Raw genomic sequence first — 24,269 nt, forward strand, 5'->3', positions numbered from 1 at the left:
TCCTCTTTTTCTTTTGCCCACATAACGACTAATGATTCAAAACAATTTAAATTTATTTGTTAGATATCTTGCTGACGTTGAGAAAAATGAACTGAAAACGAGCTCTCTCGTTTGAAAGCGTAGAAATTTCTTTTGTCAAGCCTGTTTTGATTGACCATCTATTTTGACAGGTTATTACTCTAACAGGTTGAAATCTCTTGTTGACTACTCATTTGTTATTTTTTTGCAGGTGTATTTTTTTTACAATAAATTTTGTATTTAAAAAAACAACTACTAGTGGCAATGAATTCAGAGTTTTTATAATAACCAAATGTGTTTAGCTCTGAAAGATATTTGTTATCTGATAAATACCCTTTAATGTATGGTGTATACGCAGAAAATTGCGATGAAAAGTAAAAAATGGAAGAGACCACTAAATGTATTAAACAATTCTATAAAAAAGAGCAAGCTTCCCACGACACGGCGGCCCCAGACTAAAACTTGTTCCCCAGATGACAGATATGAGATATAAACATAACCCGCTGAGAAATGAATAGCTACAAGATGTCACAAAATATAACGCGTTCAAGATGGCGGCGAAGGCTGGAGCAGAGGCTGTGTAAGAACATGTCCGGAAAATATACGTTTCGCTAGCGGAAAACAAAATAAATTGCCTTTTACCTTAACAGCAACAAAAATGATTTCTATTTTATATCTACCCCAAAGCGGCTGCCAGGCAGGTAATTTCTCTATGAACACATGCTTTTTAAGGGTTAAGGAAACGTAGAAGCCGTAACAAATTTACTCTGAACCGGTCGATTTGTTTTAAGACTGTTCATAAAATAAAAAGTAGGGCCGATCGGTACATTCTAGTCAGGGTGCAAATTAAAGGAAACATTTCGTTCCTGTCAGTGGACTAACAAATAGTCTTTCTGCTAAATAATGCTTAGAGACATCCACGAATATCGAAATGTCGATACTTTAATATTTCCATATTATTTAAATAAAAATATTTATTAATATTACCAAAAAACAATTAAGAAATATACAGGGTGGTCCGAACTGTATTCTGGAAACTTCGGCAGCATATATTACTTCATAAATTATTTGGAAAAAATCGAAATAAAAATGAAAATTCTACACCCTGTATCTCCAAAACTAAGCATTTTAGGACATACATTTATAAGAACTTTTTTACTTATTTTTATCTGCAGAATATACTGCCAAAATTTCCGGAATACACTTCGGACCACCCGGTATATCGTACTGTTTTACACGCATTATTGGGTGCCGATTTGTGTGTGTACGAATAGTCAATACGATCAAGACGAATGAAGAAAGAAGAGCAAGTATTATTTATTATATAGCGATTTACTTCTAAACATGTAATCACCGGACTTCGCTTGCCGATAGGGCATACAGGGTGTCCCAGGCTGAGCGTGCATTAGAACTTTCTAGAGAACTACAACAGCTAGCTGGGAGATTTTTTTGCACATCATAGTTTCACAACGAGATCCATCGATTAAAAATATTTTCGATATGGCTGCACTTCCGAAAATACCGGAAGTTGACAGCAACTTTCTTATTTTAAATGGGTGTCCCCTTTTTTTATTATGTACTTAAATTCTCTGTAAAATTTTATGAATCTTGATATTAAACACTCTATATCTAACATTGACCGTTTTTGAGAGAAAAAATATTTAAAATTTTTGAACGAAAAAAACTGCCTGTCAAAAATATGTGTATAGCCTAAATGTCAAATTTAGTGATTACCACAGCCACTGTGCCATAAAGAGAAAACATGTGGCTATATGTTTCAAAAATTAAATTGTTTGAATGTCATATAATAATGGCCGCAGCTGTCATAGAATTGAGCGATTAAAAATAATTATAAAATTATTATAAATAATTTTTTTCAAAAGGAAACCAACTTTTTTATTTCACTAGTGAAAAGCCTTTTAAATTCGTAACTTTTTGACTATAAATGTTCCTATACCTAAAATAGATCGTTTTTAAATAAATAAATAAATAAATAAATGCCTTTATTGTCAAAAAATTTTTCAATTTGTGGACAAAGGTAAACTAACAAACAAAGTAAAAAAAAACAAGGTACACAAACAGACAAACAAAAGATAATACAAAACATTATACAAATAATATTGTCAGTCTTATTGTTAAAATAAACATATATAAATGTTTACAATGTCAAAGAACAAAAAAAATTAAAATAATATTCAAAAATATTTAGCCAGTTTATAGCAAAATATCAATGACCTCTAAATAAATTAATTTCGATGTCATTAGTAAATATAGCAATAGCAAACATTAGACCAGTGTTTTCAAGATCAAATTCGATTTTCAATTCAAATATAATTCATTAACGGCGTAGAAAGCCTTGTCTAGTAAATAAGAGTTCAATGCTTTGCGAAATGAAAAAAATGATGTTATGGATTTGATTTCAAATGGCAGGTGATTGTGCATTTTTTTCGAGTTGTATAATATTGAACTTTTAACTAACTCTGAGCGTGGGGTAGGTAGATAAAGATCTTGCTCCGCGTTCCTGAGTGGATAAGTGTGAGATGGCCTTTCTTGAGAAGCTGATACATGTTTACGTATTAGGCAAACGGATTCAAATATAAATAAGGAAGGAAGAGTCAATATTTTTAATTCTCTAAAAAAGCCCCGGCAATGAGTTCTGCTGTTTAGTCCCAGTGAATATCGAACAGCTCTCTTCTGGAGCTTGAAAATGCGGTCAAATTGAGCCGCACAACACGTACCCCAGAATGGAAGGGCATACCTGAGGTGCGACTCAAAAAGTGCATAATAAACAGTTCTAGCCACTGACAAGTTAAGCTCCTTAGAAACAGACCTTAATGCAAAACAGGCAGAGCTCAATTTTTTCGACAAAGCTTCGATATGTATGTCCCATTTCAGAGAATTGTCCACAACAAGCCCTAAGAATTTTACGGATTTTACGACGTCAATGGTGGTGTTGTCAAGTACAAAAGGCTGCAACGAGTTTTTATACGACAAAGCCTTAGTTTTAGAAATGTTGAGACTCAGGAGGTTCGAATCGCACCAAGATTTAATGGTGATTAAGTCATTTGATATAATCCTATGAAGTGCCGCGATGTCCTTGTTGCTCCAAGTGAAGCTAGTGTCGTCCGCAAAAAGACATATTTTGCCACTGATGTTTATGTTAGCAATGTCGTTAATAAAAAGAAGAAACAAAATAGGGCCTAGTACTGAGCCTTGTGGTACTCCACATTCTATTGGCTTGCTAGAAGACAACGTGGTATCCACCCTCACAAGTTGACTTCTGTTGCTCAGATACGACTTAAACCATTCGAGAGATGATCCCCTGAACCCATAGTGCTGCAGTTTATTAATTAGGATCTTATGATTTACACAATCGAACGCCTTAGAAAAATCACAGAAAATTGTTGCTGTAGAATGATGGTTGTTTAGGCTGGAGTAAACTTTATTAAGGAGGAAAAAGTTTTAAGTTTGTTTAATTAAAGATTTAGCTTTAAGGCGTATATTTTTCTTGATTTTAACCAGTAACCTATGACTTTAAACGTCAAGTGATGTAAAACAATAGATTTGGCGATATCATATTGTGACGCTTTGTTCAAAAAGCAGCATCATTTCCGAGCCAACTTTGCGCTGTTTTTTTTTTCGATCATACGAAATATTATTAATAATATCAACTATTAGATATCACTAAAGAGTGAAAATACGAGATATATACATAAATAAATACACTTTTTAAACTCTCAAGGGGGGCGGGCAGTATTTATAATATAGGAAATACAAATAATTTGTTTTCTGACAGATGGAAAGAAATTGTCTGACTGTTTGACACTTAATGTCAAAGGAAGCTAGATGAAATGAAGAAAAATATACGTTTTCAAACTAAATCTTAAATAACTTAAAAACGATTTATTTTAGGTATAGGAACATGTATAGTTAAAAAGTAACGAATTGAAAAACCGTTTCATTAGTGAAATAAAAAGAGTGGATTTCCATTTCCATTCTCATTTCCATGACAGCTACCGCCATTATTATATGACATTTGAACAATTTAATTTTTGAAATAGATAGCCACATGTCTTCTCTTTGTCACAGTGGCTGTGGTAATCATTAAATTTGACTTTTAGGCTATACAATTTTTTTTGACAGGTAGTTTTTTCGTCCAAAAATTTAAAATTTGTTTTTTCTCAAAAACGGTTAATGTTATATATAGAGTGTTTAACATCAATATTCATAGAACTTTACAGAGAATTTAAGTAGGTAATAAAAAATGGGGGCACCTATTTAAAATAAGAAAGTTGCTGTCAACTTCCGGTATTTCCGGAAGTGCCGCCATATTGAAAATATTTTTAATCGATAGATCTCGTTGTAAAACAATGATGTGCAAAAAATCTCCGATCTAGATATTGTGGTTCTCTAGAAACTTCTAATGCACGCTTAGCCTGGGACACCCTGTATATCCAATATCCTTCTACATGCTCTTAACTCAAAGCAGAAGAATATTTTTTGCCGAGTTGTCATCAATCATATCTATGTACTTCCACGGCACGTCCGTGTCTAAATGTTTTAAAAATGTATAGTTTAAAAAATATTTTCAGTGTGAAATTCCGTCGGCATCACAAATACAGAAGTCAGCCTGCACTGGTCGCAGTCATTTTTTCAGCCATTTTATATGCTCACAACTCCCTAAATAATTCAGTGTGTTTTCTCTTTTTTCTACTCTATTACGCCTTTAATATTTAACGGAGCGTCTGCGTGTCTTTTTGTGTTTCGTTTACTTTTATAATTTGTCCTCATTCCGATATGTCTGCGACTTTATTTATTTATCTTACTTTTTCCATTCTAAACATCTGCAAGTCATTTGGGAGGTATGTTTAATAATGCGGCTTGTTGCTTGGGTATATATTGAATTTCTCTCTCAGGGCGCTCATTTTTTCTTAAAATTTTTCCTGGTTCTTCAAATAATTCTTATTGTAGCAGTTATTTCGTATTTAAATTCCAAAATAAAATAAGAATATAAAGATTTGATGTCTATACTAAAAAACAGTCAGGATATTAAATAGGAACGCTGATTAAGACAATTTGTTGTTGATCATGTTATATTATGCTAACTCTATATGCTACCACTCATTGTTTTTATAGATTTAAGAAGTACATATTATAGAATAAAAAACCAAATAATATTTAGTGAATTGTAAAGTTCTTAAAATTAAAGTTTATACATGAATGCATAATTCAAAATTTATTTTTGGTAGATATTACATTAGATACTCGTATATCTGTGAGGTTCATTGAAATAATATTTTCCCATAACACAAGATGATCTAAGTTGGCTTTGCAGTCAATTCTCAATTACAATCGAAAATTTGCATCAAACCCTAACTGTAAATATATTGAGTAACTCAGTGATTTGAAAGACGAAGGAAATTTGAATAGCTAAAAACAAATCCTAAAAAAATAAAGATGGGTTTATATTATAACCCTTATACAGAAAACAAAAAGTAATATTAAGTGATAATAATGCTTTATATATACATATATACAGGGTGTTTCAAAACAAATGCGAAAAACTTCAGGGTGATTCCTTGTTCAAAATAAAGGGTAGTTTGCTTCATAAATATTGGGTCAAAAGTCAACCATTAGGGAGATATCGCGGTACAAAGATGGCGGAAAAATAATGTTTTTATTTTTTATCTTGAAAACGAAATGAGATAGACTAATAACATTTTATGGAAGCATTACTGTTATGAAAACACACTTTCTAGTAATTTTTTCACTTTTTTAAAATAAGTGGAAGGGGTTGAAATGACCTACCCCTATCATTCTTGTTAACGAAATTTAAAGAAAAATCTTATCAAACACATGCAAAAAAATTAATCGTTATTATCGTTATTATCACTAGATTCTTAATCTAAAAATGTTCTTTGTCCTGACATGTAATGCTTTACATTTTATTTTTTAATTTCTAATCGGTGAGTTTTATCAAAAAAACACAAGAGATAAAAAAGTTTCTAAACAAACTAATCTATCCAAATTAAAGCATTTGCATGTGTTTGATAAGATTTTTCTTTAAATTTCGTTAACAAGAATGATAGGGGTAGTTTATTTCAACCCCTTCCACTCATTTTAAAAAAGTAAAAAAATTACCTGAAAGTGTTTTTTCATAACAGTAATGCTTCCATAAAATTTCATTAGTCTATCTCTTTTCGTTTTCAAGATAAAAAATAAAAACATTATTTTTCCGCCATCTTTGTACCGCGATATCTCCCTAATGGTTGACTTTTGATCCAACGTTTATAAAGCACTTTATTTTGAACAAGGAATCACCCCCTAAAGTTTTTCGCATTTGTTTTGAAACACCCTGTATATATAGTAAAGGCACCTCACAGTATTACTAGAGCTTGTAGTTTACTCGTATACATCTACTATAATAGTGTGTAGGTGTTAAATTTGGCCTTAGAGACCCCGAACTTTCATTCCATAAGGAAATCACTAAATGAGCGAATGGTGGTCCAGATTCTCGGCTAAATTACAGGAAATAGTAAGCAGTAACCACTGTTGGTTAAGGTAATATTTTTATATCACAGTATTTCGGTAATTTTGTTTTCAATTCCATTAAGATTTATTCTGATTTTTCTGAATATTTGTTTTTTATAATATTTCTCACATTATTTACATTGAAATTATTTTTAATTCCGTTGCAAATTGTCAAACTTCAATTACATCTCATTAAATATAGGATGAGATATGGCGAAAATCGCGCCAACACATGCCTTGAATAGTATAGTCCAAATAAGAAGTGGTATCTGACATTTAAACTTCACTCTAAGATGTAATATTTTCTAAATATAAAGATATTATATTCAATGAGATATACCGGGTGCGTCTCAAAAGTAGCTCACCCCTATAACTTTTTTATTTTTTCAGTTAAAAAAACGAGATTTGGTATGTTAGTATATGACATAAATTAGGATTGATTCACTTATTCAATTGTTTTCGGTCACTTCCTGATTCCGATTTTTAAATGGCACCCTCGGTTTTTTACTTTATTCGAAAGAAAATAGCACTCTGAATAGAATGACATAATATCATATGTCAACTTTTGACATTTTCGCATATTGTGTATGTGAAATTATAACTTGCGGTTCGTAACGAAAATTTCACTTAAAATACCAAGTGTTTGGTATCAAATTATTCGTAAAAAAATGCTTTTTCCAAATATGCTAATGAGCCACACTTTTTCCATTTGAAAAAATCGAGATATGATTAAAAATACGATTTAAACATTTTCTAACTGGTCAGGATAAGACAAACATTAGACGATCAAATCCATTTTTCCAAGGCTCCTTGATTAAGAATTGTGTTTTGTGTTTTTAACATAGCCATGGCACTCTAGATTGGAATTTTAAAATACGATTTTTTATTAAGTGAGAATGTCAAAAGTTGGCATATGATATGCCTTTCTATTCAAACAGGAAGTGACCAAAAACAACTGAATATGTCAATAAATTCAAATTTATATCATATACTAACATACCAAATCTCGTTTTTTTATCTGAAGAAATAAAAAAGTTATAGGGGGTGAGCCACTTTTGAGACGCACCCGGTATAAATGATTTGACTTAGGGCCAAATTATAATTTCCTAAGTTTATTCTATAACGCTTTTGAATAAAGTAATAAATACATTTTGTAACCATTATAGTATCACTTTTTAAAATTTCCATACAGTTTTAGTTTTTTTAGAGAAAATAAAAAAATATATAAATGAAAATATAATTTAATTCTAATAATTAAGTCCTAAAAATCAAAATGCGTTTCTATGGTAATATAATTTCGTTTTCATTCTTTGATAGATTGTTAGTAATATAATTTTAATGAACGACATATTTTTTGCTGTTTTAAAATGTTTAAATAATTAAAAAAAAGTTTTGCCATTTGTAAAGACAATCCGGGAATATACTGTAGTCTTTATTTAAAATATGTACTTACAATTTTGTACGGAACCCTTGGCAGACGAGTCCGACTTTTTTTTATTATTTTTCTGGAGAAAAATGAGAATTTTGATAACATTTAGACAAAAAAATATAAACAAATAGATATTCAAAACATGTCATCCTTCTTTTGGGCGTATTTATATGAATTCCGATATAAAGATTTCAACACTGGTCACCCTGTAGGGCTCGTTTCGCAGGGACACCATAACAGTATATAAACAAAGGTCTAAAACACTTACATTCCACGTCTACAACTACCCTCTTGCTGACTGACGGTGGCACCCCGTTCGTGGCGATGCAGAGGTAAACACCCATTTCGGTCCTGCTTATGCGGGTCAGATTCAGATGTTCGCCCTCGTAAACAGCCACTGTAACATAATATAATTTTGACTGGAGCCTTTTTACGACACTCAGCATGTGAAGGTTATCATTTTTTTAGTTCTTTTCTGCCCATCTTCAATTTACTTATGTATGTAATTTAAAACTTAATATATTAGCACAGATTATACAGATTATAAACTTATCGTTAAGAGCATTGTTTTTCGTGATTCCAATTTTCAAAGTCGCGCACTAGTTAGGTTACTAGTTTGCGCACATAGCACGCCCACTTATCGCCTCTAAAATTGTGCACAGCGCCTGACCGGCCCAGTTCTTACGCTGTTTAAACGCGAGTTTATTTTTGCGCACAGCAAATTTTACTCGTTTGCTCATCGTCATAAAAAACAATTTTCGTACCACGAATTAAGGACAAGATTTTTATCTGTATACATATAGAATACCTAGTCTGTGATATTAGTTTCAACTTGATTAGGGATGATATCGATATTTTAAATATTATTATTATATTAATTATAATTGGAATTATTCTTGGTCTTAGTCAGCAATTTAAACACATAAAACCATAAGTTACATTTATTTACGTTTCTACCATTGATAGGTCTTCTTCATAATTTATTAATATTTTCAATATAAACATGTAACAGAAGAAAAACATTTTCAAATTTACAGAAAAATAATACAAAAGCTTTTAAAAATTAAGAAACACTCAAATTACTTGTACATACAGGGTGTCCCAGGCTGAGCGTTCATTAGAAGTTTCTAGAGTAGTATAAGATCTAGATCGGATATTTTATGTACGTCATTGTGTCACAATGAGATCTATCGATTAAAAATGTTTTCAATATGGCGGCACTTCCGGAAATACCGGAAGCAACTTTCTTATTTTAAATATGTAAGTATCCCCATTTTTTATTACATACTTAAATTCTCTGCAAAATTTTATGAATTTTGATATCAAACAGTCTATACCACACATTAATCGTTTTTTAGAAAAAAAAATTACAGTTTTTGGAGGAAAAAAACTGCCTGTCAAAAAAATTTGTATAGCCTAAACGTCAAATTTCGTGATTACAACAGCCACTGTAACATAAAAAGAAGACATGTGGCTCTCTATTTCAATACTACATACAATATTGCCCATAGCTGTCACTAAAAAATTATCATAAATCATTTTTTTTAATGAAAACCTCCTTTCTTATTTCACTGGTGAAAAGGTTTTTCAATTCGTTATTTTTTGATTATACATGTTCCTATACCTAAAATAAATCGTTTTTAAGATTTAGTTTTAAACATTTTTCTTGATTTTATCTAGCTCCTTTGACATAACAGCTATGGCCAATATTATATGACACTCAAACAATTTAATTTTTGAAATAGATAGCCACATGTGTTCTCTTTATTAAATTAATTTAATTAAAATATTTTTTTTTCTCGAAAACGGTTAATGTTCGATATAGAGTGTTTATATAAAAATTCGTAAAATTTGATAGAGAATTTAAATATGTCATAAAAAAAATGGGGGTACTCATTTAAAATAAGAAAGTTGCTGTCAACTTCCGGTATTTCCGGAAGTGCCGCCATATTGAAAATATTTTTAATCGATAGATATCATTGTGAAACAATGATGTGCAAAAAACCTCTAATGTACGCTCAGCCTAAACTTCTAATGTACGCTCAGCCTGGTATAACAGGTTTAAAACAAAAAAAAAATATATTTTGGACTAGAATGCACCGAGATACAGACACGTCTCTTTACAACACAGCTTGTGGACTACAAATATGTAGTTCCTGATGTTCTCAATGTTTTTTTTTTAAGTTTTAAAGTTTTTTGTTAAGTTTTAAAGTAGTTTCAAAAAATAAAGATGAGTGAAATAAAAAAATTTTGAAACTACTTTGAAGCAAAGATCTCAAAACAAGTGTTGTCATCCTAGACCAATCAACTACATATCTATATAAAATAAAATCTATATAAAGGCAAGTTGTAAGTCGACAGGCTGGTTTTGAATAGGCTGTGTCTAGATATTGGTAGTTCTTGTTATTTATCGTTAGATATTGTCTAGATATTATAGGTATATAATATTACATCAAGGGCTGCATTATTTAGATTTAACAATAAACGGGTCGTGGAAAAATGTAGAATTATTACTGTCGACGGCAAAAATAGTTAAAAAAGAAGCCAAGCTTACAATAAAAATTTTACACAGTTCGAAGAATTATAACCATCCAGCAACTCTCGTTAGAGCTATAGGACAGCCAGAGCTACATGCATTAATTAGTTTTTGAACAAAAAGAAAGGGAATGGGCAAAATCAATAATATATATTTGACTCTTTTTAATTTAATATTTCAGTTTTAGCCTGCAGTTCTTATATAGAGTGATAACTTAAAAATTATTAATTGGGAATATCTCATAGTCAAAAGAATATATGGTAGATCATAATCGGGTACTGAATGAATTTGAGAGCCCTTATAACAAAATACTTTGTCTAAAAGAAAGTCAAAATTACTGTAACTTTTCAAAATGTTGCTGAATTTTCACCACCTTGTGGGACTGCTCTCTTTTCAACTAGAAGGTTGGTGTCCATCAGCAACTTATGATTAGCTGAAGAAGTAGGATTTTTGGGTTGCAAATTAAGTAATATCAAAAGAATATATCAAAACCAAAATATAACGAGACTCCTCTATTTTCAAATATAAATTTGAACACATAATGATGAAGAGCAAAAATTCAAAATGGAATAACAGTATTTACACCAAAAGAATATATTCATATTCATATAAACCAAAATATAACGATAACACTAAAATACCATATTAAAACATAATTATAAGGAGAAAACATCGCAGGACTGCTTTCTTCTGAAGTGGAAGACTGGTGTCCATCAGCAGTTTACCATTAGCGGAAGAAGTAGGATTTTTGGGTTGGAATGGGGAATGAAATATGACGAGAAAACCTCTTCTGAAGTGGAAGGTAATGTTTTGGTATTATTTTTTGTCTAAAAGGTATTTCCGATTGTCTATGAGATATGGCGAAAATCGGGCCAACACATGCCTTGAATAGTATAGTCCAAATAAGAAGTGGTATCTGACATTTAAACTTCACTCTAAAATGTAATATTTTCTAAATATAAAGACATTATATTCAATGAGATATACCGGGTGCGTCTCAAAAGTAGCTCACACCTATAACTTTTTTATTTTTTCAGTTAAAAAAACGAGATTTGGTATGTTAGTATATGACATAAATTAGGATTGATTCACTTATTCAATTGTTTTCGGTCACTTCCTGATTCCGATTTTTAAATGGCACCCTCGGTTTTTTACTTTATTCGAAAGAAAATAGCACTCTGAATAGAATGACATAATATCATATGTCAACTTTTGACATTTTCGCATATTGTGTATGTGAAATTATAACTTGCGGTTCGTAACGAAAATTTCACTTGAAATACCAAGTGTTTGGTATCAAATTATTCGTAAAAAAATGCCTTTTCCAAATATGCTAATGAGCCACACTTTTTTCATTTGAAAAAATCGAGATATGATTAAAAATACGATTTAAACATTTTCTAACTGGTCAGGATAAGACAAACATTAGACGATCAAATCCATTTTGTATCCAAAATATAACGAGACTCCTCTATTTTCAAATATAAATTTGAACACATAATGATGAAGAGCAAAAATTCAAAATGGAATAACAGTATTTACACCAAAAGAATATATTAAAACCAAAATATAACAATAACACTAAAATACCATATTAAAACATAATCATAAGGAGAAAACATTCTGAAGTGGAAGACTGGTGTCCATCAGCAGTTTACCATTAGCGGAAGAAGTAGGATTTTTGGGTTGGAATGGGGAATGAAATATGACGAGAAAACCTCTTCTGAAGTGGAAGGTAATGTTTTGGTATTATTTTTTGTCTAAAAGGTATTTCCGGTTGTCTACTTTTCAAATTTTCGAAAGTTTTCCTGCAGAACTTTTTGTTGTTGACTTACAAACGACAGATAAACATACATTGTGTTATAAAATGTCTAAGAAATACGAACTATTTAAGCCCATTACAATGAAAAATGTATTTTTATGTGACGATAAACTATAAGGCTCCCTAAACGCTATTTATATTTAAAACGGCTTCGCCAATTGCATTCCTGTATAATGTGATGTGCCTTTTTGAAGATACAGGCGAATCCTGATAAAACTATCCATTACTTTTAGAGCGAATGGGGAAAATCTTCAATCGGAAATACAAATAGAAACCATTAAAGGACCTCATTTTTTATAGATAGACCGACTTCAATTCCGCAAGTAAGTCTAGTCTATTGTTTTAATCATACATAGTTATTTAAAAAATGTCTATACCTATGTGGCGGATTCATCTCTCCAAAAAAATCCTTTATGGGTATTTCGCCACTGCACTGCCAGAAAATCTACAAAATAAAATAGTTATTTTTTGTAAACACTTCTGCGTTAAACCTAAACGGACACTGCTTGTCAGAAGTTATGTTTACAGTTATACAAATTTGCCTAACAAAGAAAAAAAAAACACAAATCTAAGATAACACACAGAATAAATTTTAATAACGCCAAAATTATAATGAAAGAAGCGATAGCCTCTGAAAGAAAAATAAAAGAGGCTTTTTTAATTCAATATAATAAAAATAAATGTATTGCTCATGCATCTGTAGATATTAGTAATGTATGGCAATCGCTTCTTTCATTTTAAAGAACATAACATAAATAAACATAACATACGTAAAATTTAAAAATAATCATACAGAAATTTTGGGCTTTTTGGTTTTACCTTATTAAGTAATTGTTATCAGGTAGTAATTGTGTTAATTTTGAAGTTTAACTTGGATATAATGCCATTTTAACAGAACGTCAACGGTTTCTTGTAGACGTATCTGTTTTAAAAAAGTAAAGTTTTCTCTCGTATAATTGAATTTAAATATTTTAAATAGTTTTTTTCCTTATTCTTTGTATTTTTTTTGCTTCCGACGATGGAAAGAGATAAACTTTCCAAAACGTTAAGCATTTTTTTCTTTGTTAGGCAAATTTGTATAACTGTAAACATAACTTCTGACAAGCAGTGTCCGTTTAGGTTTAAGGGTGCGTTTATGTTGGAGCGGCGATAAACGATAAGAGCAGCGATAGTAGCGAAGCAAAAAATATTATTATATTAATTTATGTAGGTGTTTATATTGGAGCAACGCGTCGAGACACGCTTGGCAGTTGAGCAACGATAAGAGCAGCGCTAATTCACTGGTTTTATCGTTTATCGCAGCTCCAACATAAAAGCTGGATTTATAAACTCGGGAGTTGAGGTTCAGTTGCCGTTCAAAATGTTCAACGCTATGAAATGAACGCGCGCATTTATAAAGTCAGTTGGTCGAAAAGTTGGCAGTTCGTTTTACGTTCAACGGAGTTCAAAGATGGTCAATGTTTATGTTGGCAGTTGCGGGCAGTTGGCGACAGCTGGCGACGTTCGGCGACAGCTAATGAATAAGCGCCTGTCGATCACGTGAAGCACAGTACGCCGTTGCATTGGAAAATGACCCTTATTGTTGTTTCATTATTTCTGGTAATGTAATGTTTATATTTTGCGTAATCGTGGATTACTGTGTTTGGTTTGGTGTGTTTCTGTGTTTGAACTTTGACAAATACCAAAAGTATTTTTAAATCAAAAGAAAAACGTTCGAAATTTTCACAATTCCAAACCTAACCTACAACCGAAACTGACAGTTTATAAATGCAAAAATATTGAATCTCAACTGCCGCGAACATCCAACTGCAACTGAACCTCAACTGAACGCCAACTTCTGAGTTTATAAATCCAGCTAAACGTACCCTAATGCAGAAGTGTTTACAAAAAATAACTATTTTATTTTGTAGATTTTCTTGCAGTGCAGTGGCGAAATAGCCATAAAGGATTTTTTTGGATAGTTTTTTTTAGATGATTGCATTATAATTTTCATTGTCAATTTTCTAAGAAGTTATAGCAACAATTTAATTTAATTAATTTCTATAACATATTATTGATTAAAACATTTATAAAATAATTTTTCTCTTAATTGACATCGCTGAATAACGTTTCCGAGTTTAACTAAAAAAGTATGGGAAAAAATATTGATTTGGCAATTATTTTTGGCCGCATAGTTTTAATGCGTCTAATGGACAATATTTCAGATATTTATTTATAGTCAGATATTACTCGAGAGTATATCAAAAATGTTATATATATATTTTTAACGTGAAACGAAAAATTTAGTACTAAAAGGGTCCATTAAAGGAAAAATGAACTGAAACGAAAACATCCAGGTTTTTATAATTCCATTTTAAGCGGAAATTATGCAAATCATCAAAGATGTGTATTAGTCTTTTTAACTTTTAGCTCTCTAATCCGTAAAAAACCTTCCAGGGAACAATTCCAACTTACGACATTAAAACATTAAGAACTTTTAAAGTAACTTTTTCTTCGGAATGCTGAAGTCATTAAAAATGGAGTGTAAAAAAGACTAATATTAATTAATTATCCATGCAAGTCAACAAAGTTTATGTCGAAGAAGTTAGCTGGTCCCTTAATAATGGAGACTTCTTTTTCACTTGATCTTGGCGGGACTGTGGCATTTTTTCGCTGTGAGATTTTTTCACAGACTATTATTTTCCACTGAAGTCGTTTTGGCTAGATTGAGTTTGAATATAATGAGACCCGCGGCATCTATAACCTAAGACTTTTTTGAAAATTAAAACACGCCTAAAACTGAAAGAATAATCATGTAATACTATTTCAATTTTAACGTTCCTTTGTTAAAATTGCTCTCAGTTTTAAGTTCGTTGTTTTTTTAACGCTAAACATAGGCTTTTAGGTTAATAGAGACTTTTAAGACCGAACTGAGTTCAATCTATTGGTTGGTCTGAATTGTATTCGGGAAACTTCTTGGCAGTATATTAAGTAGATAAAAGTAAGTAAAACAAATCTTATAAACATCGACATTTGGATGAAAATTTGTATTTGGGATCAATCCTACTTGCAGAGAGCGCCACCTACATGTTTTTTAACTGGTTTGAAGAGTAATAACTTTTCATTCTTACCTGTATATAACTACTGTGAAAAACATGTACATTTCCGCCGTTTTTTTACGTAAAAAAGGTCCCTTGGTAAAAAAATCGCTACGAGTAAGGGTTCTCGAGATGTTTGGAATCAATACATGATAATTATTAGACTGAAATAGTAAATTTGAAATGTTTTGTGTCAAAGGTTTAACAGAAACCGTTTTATCATATTTTTTTTCTAAGAAAAATTTATTATTCATTCAAAGAAATACATAGTTTTCACATTTAGTCAAATAATTATCTACAGGATGAGTCTTATATAAGTGCAAATATTTTCACGGCTGGTAGATCTCGATAAAAGAACCATATTTTCTCTTTACTATTTTTCAAATAAATCCGAGTTATATTACTAATTACCGAGTTATAAATACTATATAACCGAGTTATTTTACTTTGAACTTTTTTTGAATTTCTAAAAAAAAAATATTTTTTGCTTAAATTTTGAGAACCTTTTTTGGGTTTTCTTTCTTGTAAATTTAATCTACTACCTATGTTGCCATATTATAAAGAAATTATGTTTTTTAACTAAAAACTAACAAAAAACGCAAAAAATTTCAAATTTTCAATTTTTTTTTTCGCGAAAATAACCTTATAATCTTATTTCTAGGGTCGAAATATATTACCCTTAAAATATTTGCACTTATTTAGACTTACCCTGTATATTCAATTTGTCAATAATGACATGTAGGTATTGACTACTTTCAATCTAAATATCTTGAGAATGGTTGCTCGAAGCGATTTTTACTAAATGATCTTTTTTACGTAAAAAATTACGGAAATGTATATTTTCAAACATACATCGTTTATAGTTCAAAAATTATTTGGAAAACCCGAAATAAAAATGAAACTTCAATAGTTGTATATAAATAAAAATGAAACTTCAATTTCTGTATTTTCAAAACAAAGCATTTTAGGACATACATTATTATAAAGCAAAAAAAAAGAAAAGTTACGAACTTTTTTACTTATATTTATCTGCTTATACTGCCGAAGTTCCCCGAATACAATTCGGACCACCCTGTATAAAAAATCCAGTTACATTCCGAGAAATTGAATTATCCCTACATTAGAGATGTGTGGTCCCTGTATATTATGTTTTTTTCGATAAATGATTGTGGGTAATAATTTTTAACTAAAGCTTGCTTTATATGTCTGATGCATTTGTTAATAACTATATCACTGAATGTGGTTTTTGCAAATGAACAGTGCTTTCCATAAAAACAATAAAATGAAAAATATACGAAATAATATAAATATACTGATTTCTTTCGAAAATCGACAGCTATGAAACTATGAACTCTTCCCGGACACAAACGGTACATTGTGAAACAGGAAATTGTAGAGAGAAACAAGCCGTATAACATAGGATAAAACATTTTAATGAACAGAGTCTTACATGAAATCAATAAAAGGAAAAATATACGAAATAATTAAATGTACTGATTTCTTTCGAAAATCGACAACTATGAAACTATGAACCCTTCCCGGACAGAAACGGTACATTGTGAAACAGGAAATTGTAGAGAGAAACAAGCCCTATAACATAGGATACAACATTTTAATGAACAGTGCTTTCCATAAAATCAATAACATGAAAAATATACGAAATAATATACACGTACATATTTCTTTCGAAAATCGACAACTTTGAAACTATGAACCTTTCCCGGACACAAACGGTACATTGTGAGACAGGAAATTGTAGAGACAAACAAGCCCTATAACATAGGATACAACATTTTAATGAACAGTGCTTTCCATAAAATCAATAAAATAAAAAATAATCGAAATAATATAAATATACTGATTTCTTTCGAAAATCGACAACTATGAAACCAAACCTTTTTACAGGTACTAATAATATATTTATTTTGATTATTGGTCTGTCGCATTTACACCATTAGTAATTAGTATTAAACCTACAATACAATATCAGTAATTATTGTCTTTATTAATTAGCATTAAAAGTCTAGCATTAAAATCATAAAATGGAGTAATAATAATAATAGTAAAAAACTGATTGAGTTTGGAAAGAAATTACCAAGTTATAAATACGTATCTAAATATTTTATATTTTAAAGTGTTTAAAAATTAATAAACAATTAATTTGACCAAGAGCTTTTATAGTACGAATTCAGCTAAACCTTCTGGGAATAGCCCAACTAAAAGAGACACTTAAAAAATCGAAATATCTGATATATTATGTAGTGACTTTGAACAGGCATGTAGCTATTAAATGGTCGTATGTGTTTAAAGCGATTTAAAGTGCTTCTATACAGGGTCCGGCAAGAGTGCATCGGGTATCTGTAGTTCGTAAAATAATTTTTTTATTTCATGTAAATTTAATCTACTACCTATGTTGCCATATTATTAAGAAATTATATTTTTTAACTTAAAACTAAAAAAATTTACCTACCACTTAAAATACTTGCACTTATTTCTGGGACACCCTGTATAATCCTCTTTAAAGATATTTTTAAATATGTTATAATATAATTTCAGAGATATTAAGAAAAAATAAAACATATATTTTTTTCTGCCTTTTAAAAAAAAATATTAAAAATACAAGAAGTGTCCAGAAATCAAAACTATATTAGGTATTTACTTTGAATAGTCTTAACAAAAAATCCTATATGGGTATTTCGCCACTGCAAGAAAATTACTTGTCAGTTAGGTTTACAGATATACAAATTTGCCTAACGAACAAAAAAATGCTTAACGTTTCGGAAAGTTTATCTCTTTCTCCATCTCCGTCGTCGGAAGCAAAAAAATACAAAGAATAAAGAAAAAACTGTTTAAAATATTTAAATTCAACTATTCTAGAACACTTTAGTTTTTTAAAACAGATCCGTCTACAAAAACCGTTGACGTTCTATTAAAATGACATTATATCAAGTTAAACTTCAAAATTATCAATTACTATCTGATAACAATTACTTAATAAGGTAAAACCAAAAAGCCCCAAACTTTTTGTATGATTATTTTTAATTTTTACGTATGTTATGTGTATTTATGTTATGTTCTTTAAAATCAAAGAAGCGATTATCATACATTACTAACATCTACAGATGCATGAGCAATACATTTATTTTTATTAGATTGTATTAAAAAAGCCTCTTTTATTTATCTTTTAGAGGCCATCGCTTCTTTCATTATAATTTTGGCGTTATTAAAATTTATTCTGTGCCCTGTGTCCCATCAATCCTGACAAATCTTAGATTTGTGAAAATCTCCCTATCTTAAATAATCTTTATGTTCTTAAAAAAATATTTTTTTTTATTAAAGTGTTCTCGAATAGTTGAATTTAAATATTTTAAATAGTTTATTTTATTTTTTATTCTTTATATTTTTTTTTGCTTCCGATGAGGGAAAGAGATAAACTTTTCGAAACGTTAAGCATTTTTTTGTTCGTTAGGCATATTTGTATATCTGTAAACCTAACTTCTGATAAGTAATTTTCAGAAGATTTCATAGGATTTTTTGGAGAGATGAATCCGCCACATAGATATAGACATTTTTTATGGTCTTATTTACTTTGCTATAAATATCGTAATCTTTTATCATACAGGTTGTTCAAAACTCTACACCAAACGTCCTAAAATATAAAACCTTTTTTTTTAATTTTTTTAAACGGAACAACATTTTTTTAATAGATGTATAAGCAAAAAATTAATACTTTTTGTATTTAGTGTATTTCAAAATTTTAACGGCTGTAGAAAAACACCCTGTAGAGAAATTAATATTTTTGTACCTTTTCTTTTTCGTACTGTGATTTCCTGACTATCTCCGCGTCTCCACATGATCTTCGGTGTGGGAAATCCTTCTGCTTTGCAAGTTAGGCTTACATTTTGATTTTCTCTCACTGCCACGCTGGAGGGGGTACTTAGGCTGTCTATTATGTTTGGAGGAACTGAAAAAAATATAATAAAAAATAACCACTTGTTGTGGCTAAAATGAGGAGCATAATATTGCATTTCTTTAAAATAAAACTATTGGTTTTTATATTTTTGGTAATTATTATCACTTTTCTAATGGAAGTCTTCACTTATGGAAGAAATTTAATTATATCCAAATCTAGAATGCCATGCACTTTATCTAAAGAAGAAATCATTCGACCGATGTGTACTACCAGTCATGAATGCAGGTCGCGCAAGGCTCAATGGAACGAAATATGCTTGGAATAACCAAGAAAAACAGTTGGAAACAGATGGACCACAAAAAATACAGCATGGTACCCACGAGGTATAGAAGACCAAACCTGAGATAGACCTAGAAGACCAAACCTGAGATGGGACCATGATATTAGGAACTTGGGCCCGCATAGCTAACAATAGATAACAGTTGAGGGTTGGAACCTTTTGTGTTACACAGCAAAATAAAAACATCAGTTTTATAATTATCTGCTGATGATGCTAACATGGTTAGCGAAACGCGCGTCCAGTGTAAAAGTAAAAGTGTTTTGGTGTATTGTGGTGATTTAGTGTTTTTATTTTGCTAACAATAGATAACCAATGGGCTCAACTACAAAGGGATTATCTAAATATGTGAGGGAGGCTACACCATAATTGGCAATGGTTGAATAAGCTGAAAATGGTGATGATGATGATGATGATGATGATGATGATTATCACTTTTCTAGGTTTGGACAAGCAATTAATTAAGAATAAAATAAAATAAGGATTTTATTTGTTTTGCTATTAAATATTTTAAATATCAGAGCTTTTTTGCAGAAGGTATTTTAGTAACAATAAAATTAAATTCTTTTACGAGAACGGAAATCGTTAGAATCTACAAATTCTTAATGTCAATCACTTGAATTGAAATCAATATAGGACAAAGAGTTCAGTGCATTATTTATCTTGGTTAGTGAACAATGCAATTTATACGAAGCTAAACATTAGTTTCGGTAGTTTAAGCTGTTTAGGAATTTACTCGCAAGAGATATAAGCAAAATAAAGTAAGAAAAGACGCTTTGAAAGAGTATTCAAATAAAATATTAACTCGCCAGGAATTTTCGATAAAAATTTTATACATTTATATAACAAAAATATTAACAAGATTATTAAAATCCAATACTCACCAACAACTTGCAAGTACCCAACTTGACTTATCATAGGATTCGTATTAACTTGACACATGTAATAGCCTCTATCTTCCTTATGAACGTTATTTACATGCAACAACCATGTTTTGGCATTGTCATGTGACACACTGAAGCGTGGTATTCTACTTATGACATGACGATGTATTGTCAAAATCATCTGCCTATCTATATGAATCCATGCAACCTGGAACAATAAATATTAATCAAAATATAAATATATATGTATTTGATATCAATTAAACTTTTAGTTAGGTAATAGAGGGCGCGATTTTTAAATTCCTTGTTGTCAACCATGGATATATTCGGAGCTGGGCTGACTAACTGGAATTTAAATTTCGCGCTGGAGATTCAGGTGATAGCTCTGCTGTAAAGAATGTCAAGTTGCCAGATTTATTTATTTCCTGACATTGTCATTCATTTTGACGTTTTAGTTTTGTATTACGTTTAAATAAATAGTGTTGTGATACTTTAAGCTTAAAAAATGTTTACTAGCAGACCTTGCAGTCGAACATTGATCTTTTTAGAACCTCTTTTAGAGCGAAGTGCACAAGGTAGCTTAACAGCCGTAAAAACTCATCGCAACTTTATAAGAATATTTTGAACGGGAAAGCGTTAGTAATGGCCCTTTATGTCCTTTAAGTGCTGTTAAGAAGGTGAGTTTTGTTGATGTAAATAATAACTGTTTATGTATTTATAATTAATTTTTTTTTTCCTAAAATATTTTGATTGAAGGAATATTTATAAAGGTGGGCAACGCTGTGCTGGTGTGACTAAAAGTTTATTTGGTATGAACTGTATTTTAGTAGTAATCAAATTTTAACAATACAGTAAATAAAAAATTACAAACTTTAATTATCTTGCAAGATGTGTGTCCTAAATGATAAAAAAATTTTGGTGCAACCCAAAATAAATAAAAGCAAATTTTTAAAATGCATTTTGAACTAAAAATAACATCATACATATTTGTATCATAATATCTCGAATGTCAGATTAACTTGATATAATAGAAACAAAAGTATATATTTCAAATTTTTCGCCTGCTGTTTTGCTGAGAACGGTAGAAGTCACTTCGATGTCATACACTTCATATATTTTGTTGAGTAAAGTCTACTTTTACTATTTTAGATTCTTCTAGCTATTTTTCGGGCTCCTTTCTTTTCAAATAACGTCAGATATTGCAGTGGAATTTCTTAACTTCCTTAAAGTTTACATCAAAACGGTGAAAGGATTAAATTTTATGTCATGTTCATCTTTTTCTATTATGATATGTTTTGTTAAGGAAGAAGGAAGATTAATGTTAAATGCTTCAAAATAGTTTATCGAAAATTTTTATATATATTATGTCTATTTAAGTTCTATAAGTAGTAAGACTATTATTATACCAGAACTAAGATGTCAACTTGATTAAGTAAAATGGAACATCTTAAATATGGCATTTTCTAACTGTACGATAAATTCTAAATATACTTTGGTTTATTAAAATATCCTATACCTAATTTTATAATAGTTTTTTTAATTTTTAATTAATTTTACGTCAAAAATGACATTTGCAAAAAGAGGAAGACAAAAAATCTCTCAGCATTAATGCACTTTTTAACGAATTTATTTTGGTTGTTCGTCTTTTAAAAGAGAACTTTCATTATATTAAATTTTATAATTACCTCTGTTACTAGATATTTATAAAAACGTGCTAAAAATAATTTAAAAAGTGTCATTTATGTTTTTTTTTTAAATTTTTGTCTCCTTTCATTCACTAAACAAATAGACAACTTTGCATAAATATTTTCCTATGCTACATCTAATGAAAAATATTTTACAGATCATATCTAGCCTGTTAGTAGCTACTATAGCTGATAGCAAAACATTTTTTGTATTCATAGAACCACAGATAACAACATAACTTTACTCGTATATGTTATCTGTGATAGAGCCTTTTAGTAATAGGAAAATGTATAGATACAAATATTTTGAAACCCATATTTGACAGTTTAAAGCTTAAGCAGTTTGTTTTATTTATTTTTGATGGCGAATAAAATATAACTTTTTTTGTTTGTAGTTTGTAGTAATTTTTTTATAGTTTTTTAAACTACTTTTTATCACATTCTTATCAAAACTGAAATATTAAAATTATTCGGCAATTTTTATCGATAATACGGGGTCCTCTACCGGGAAACAATGCAACCTGTGAGGCCTATAGTATTTAATTTGACAAACTGATTCCTATCAACATTAATACTCATCATCATCATCATTTCCAGCTTATTCAACCATTTCCAATCATGATGTAGCCTCCCTCACATTATTTATCTTTGTAGTTAGGCCCATTGTTGGTTATGTGGGCCCAAGTTATCCCTATTAATTTCCTAATATCATTGTCCCATCTCAGGTTTGGTCTTCTTCTAGGTCTCTTAGAAGACTGCTGTAATTTTTGTGGTCTATATGTTGTCCGTCCTTCTTGCCAGGTGTCCTTCCAGCCACTTGAGGGATTTCATTCGATGGATGACATCTATTACCTGTATTTTTTGTTGTTATTTATGGTTGTGTTTATGGAGACACCCTGAATAAAATACAGGAAGAGGTAAAGCTATAGATCTCGTTATGTTATAAATCACTGAAACTTACGTAAATCAGCCAATAAAAAGATAAATAATTGGAAAGCAATTTTTGAGATTAGCTTCTTTGTACCTGTTTGAAATGATTTGGCCAAATCCTAAACAAACAACCATCGAAGAAAACCCGGGAACAAAACATCGTATAATACTCGCTAAATGAAATACACTTCTCCGTTCATAAGAGATTATTGGGTTTTCCTTTTATTTGCTTTATAAGAAAATAATTTTCTTCCATCGGAGAAATAATGTTAAAGTTCCCCAAGAAATAGACAAATAGTTACATAGTCTGCGGATTTAAAAGATGGAATTAAAGAGAAAAAATACATCATGCCATAAAGGAACAGAAAAGATTTTAATCTGTTTAAAGTAAGTATTTTAACTTTGATATAATAATTTTTAGTGGATGAGAAGTTCAGGCATAACGTGTTTTTTTCTTTATTTAGAATTTTTGATCCTTTAACTTTATAATAAGAAAAAAGACTTAACATTTTTTTTCGTAAGTTTCTAAAAAAATCCTAAAGTAGGTTTAAAACGACAGTATTCAACAATACAGAATTAAATAATTTCTAAATAAATTCGATTAGCTTGAAATTATGGGCCTTTTTGATATCTGGGTTATATTTTCCACTCTTAGCCTTTTTAAAAAAAATCCAAACCAAACCAAACCAAACCTCCATATAGTTATTTGTCAATGGCTTGACATTTCCTAATACAAAAAACTGCACATTTATTTAAATAATTTTTTTTGAGTAGGTCCTGAACAGAAATATTCACAATTTCCATGTCACTTAATTTTTAGTAACAATTGAAATTGAATAATTATGTATATTATAGAGACAGTAGTAGAATATTTCAATGTAAGGTATTAAATTATATAAAAAGACTGTTCGTATATTAGCTCATTTCCATTTAAATACTTTATAGAGAAATTCTCTTTAAATACTCTTAAACGTCTTCCAAATGGATAAATAGTTACATAGTCTTTAGATCTAAGGATAAAATTAAATAAGACGAAACTAGGACGTTTAGCAGGAGAGCACATTTTAATCTGTTTAAAGACAAATTCCTTTGAAAAAAAGATTTCGG

At 30.2% G+C, this 24,269-nt stretch overlaps 1 protein-coding gene across 1 annotated transcript in view; it reads right to left on the reverse strand.

Moving 5' to 3' along the window:
• The window catches only part of LOC115882356 (lachesin-like), a 174,239-nt gene that overhangs the window by 37,216 nt on the left and 112,754 nt on the right, over positions 1-24,269 (reverse strand). The window contains exons 3-5 of the mRNA XM_030900384.1: positions 20,548-20,755; positions 19,219-19,377; positions 8,247-8,375 (exon numbers count right to left, since the gene is read on the reverse strand). Coding sequence (XP_030756244.1) covers positions 8,247-8,375; positions 19,219-19,377; positions 20,548-20,755 — 496 coding nt within the window. The remainder of the gene's footprint in view (positions 1-8,246; positions 8,376-19,218; positions 19,378-20,547; positions 20,756-24,269) is intronic.

Source organism: Sitophilus oryzae, unplaced genomic scaffold, assembly GCF_002938485.1.
Source record: "Sitophilus oryzae breed Bouriz unplaced genomic scaffold, Soryzae_2.0 scaffold_177_pilon_pilon, whole genome shotgun sequence".
Taxonomy (NCBI): Eukaryota; Metazoa; Arthropoda; class Insecta; order Coleoptera; family Curculionidae; genus Sitophilus; species Sitophilus oryzae.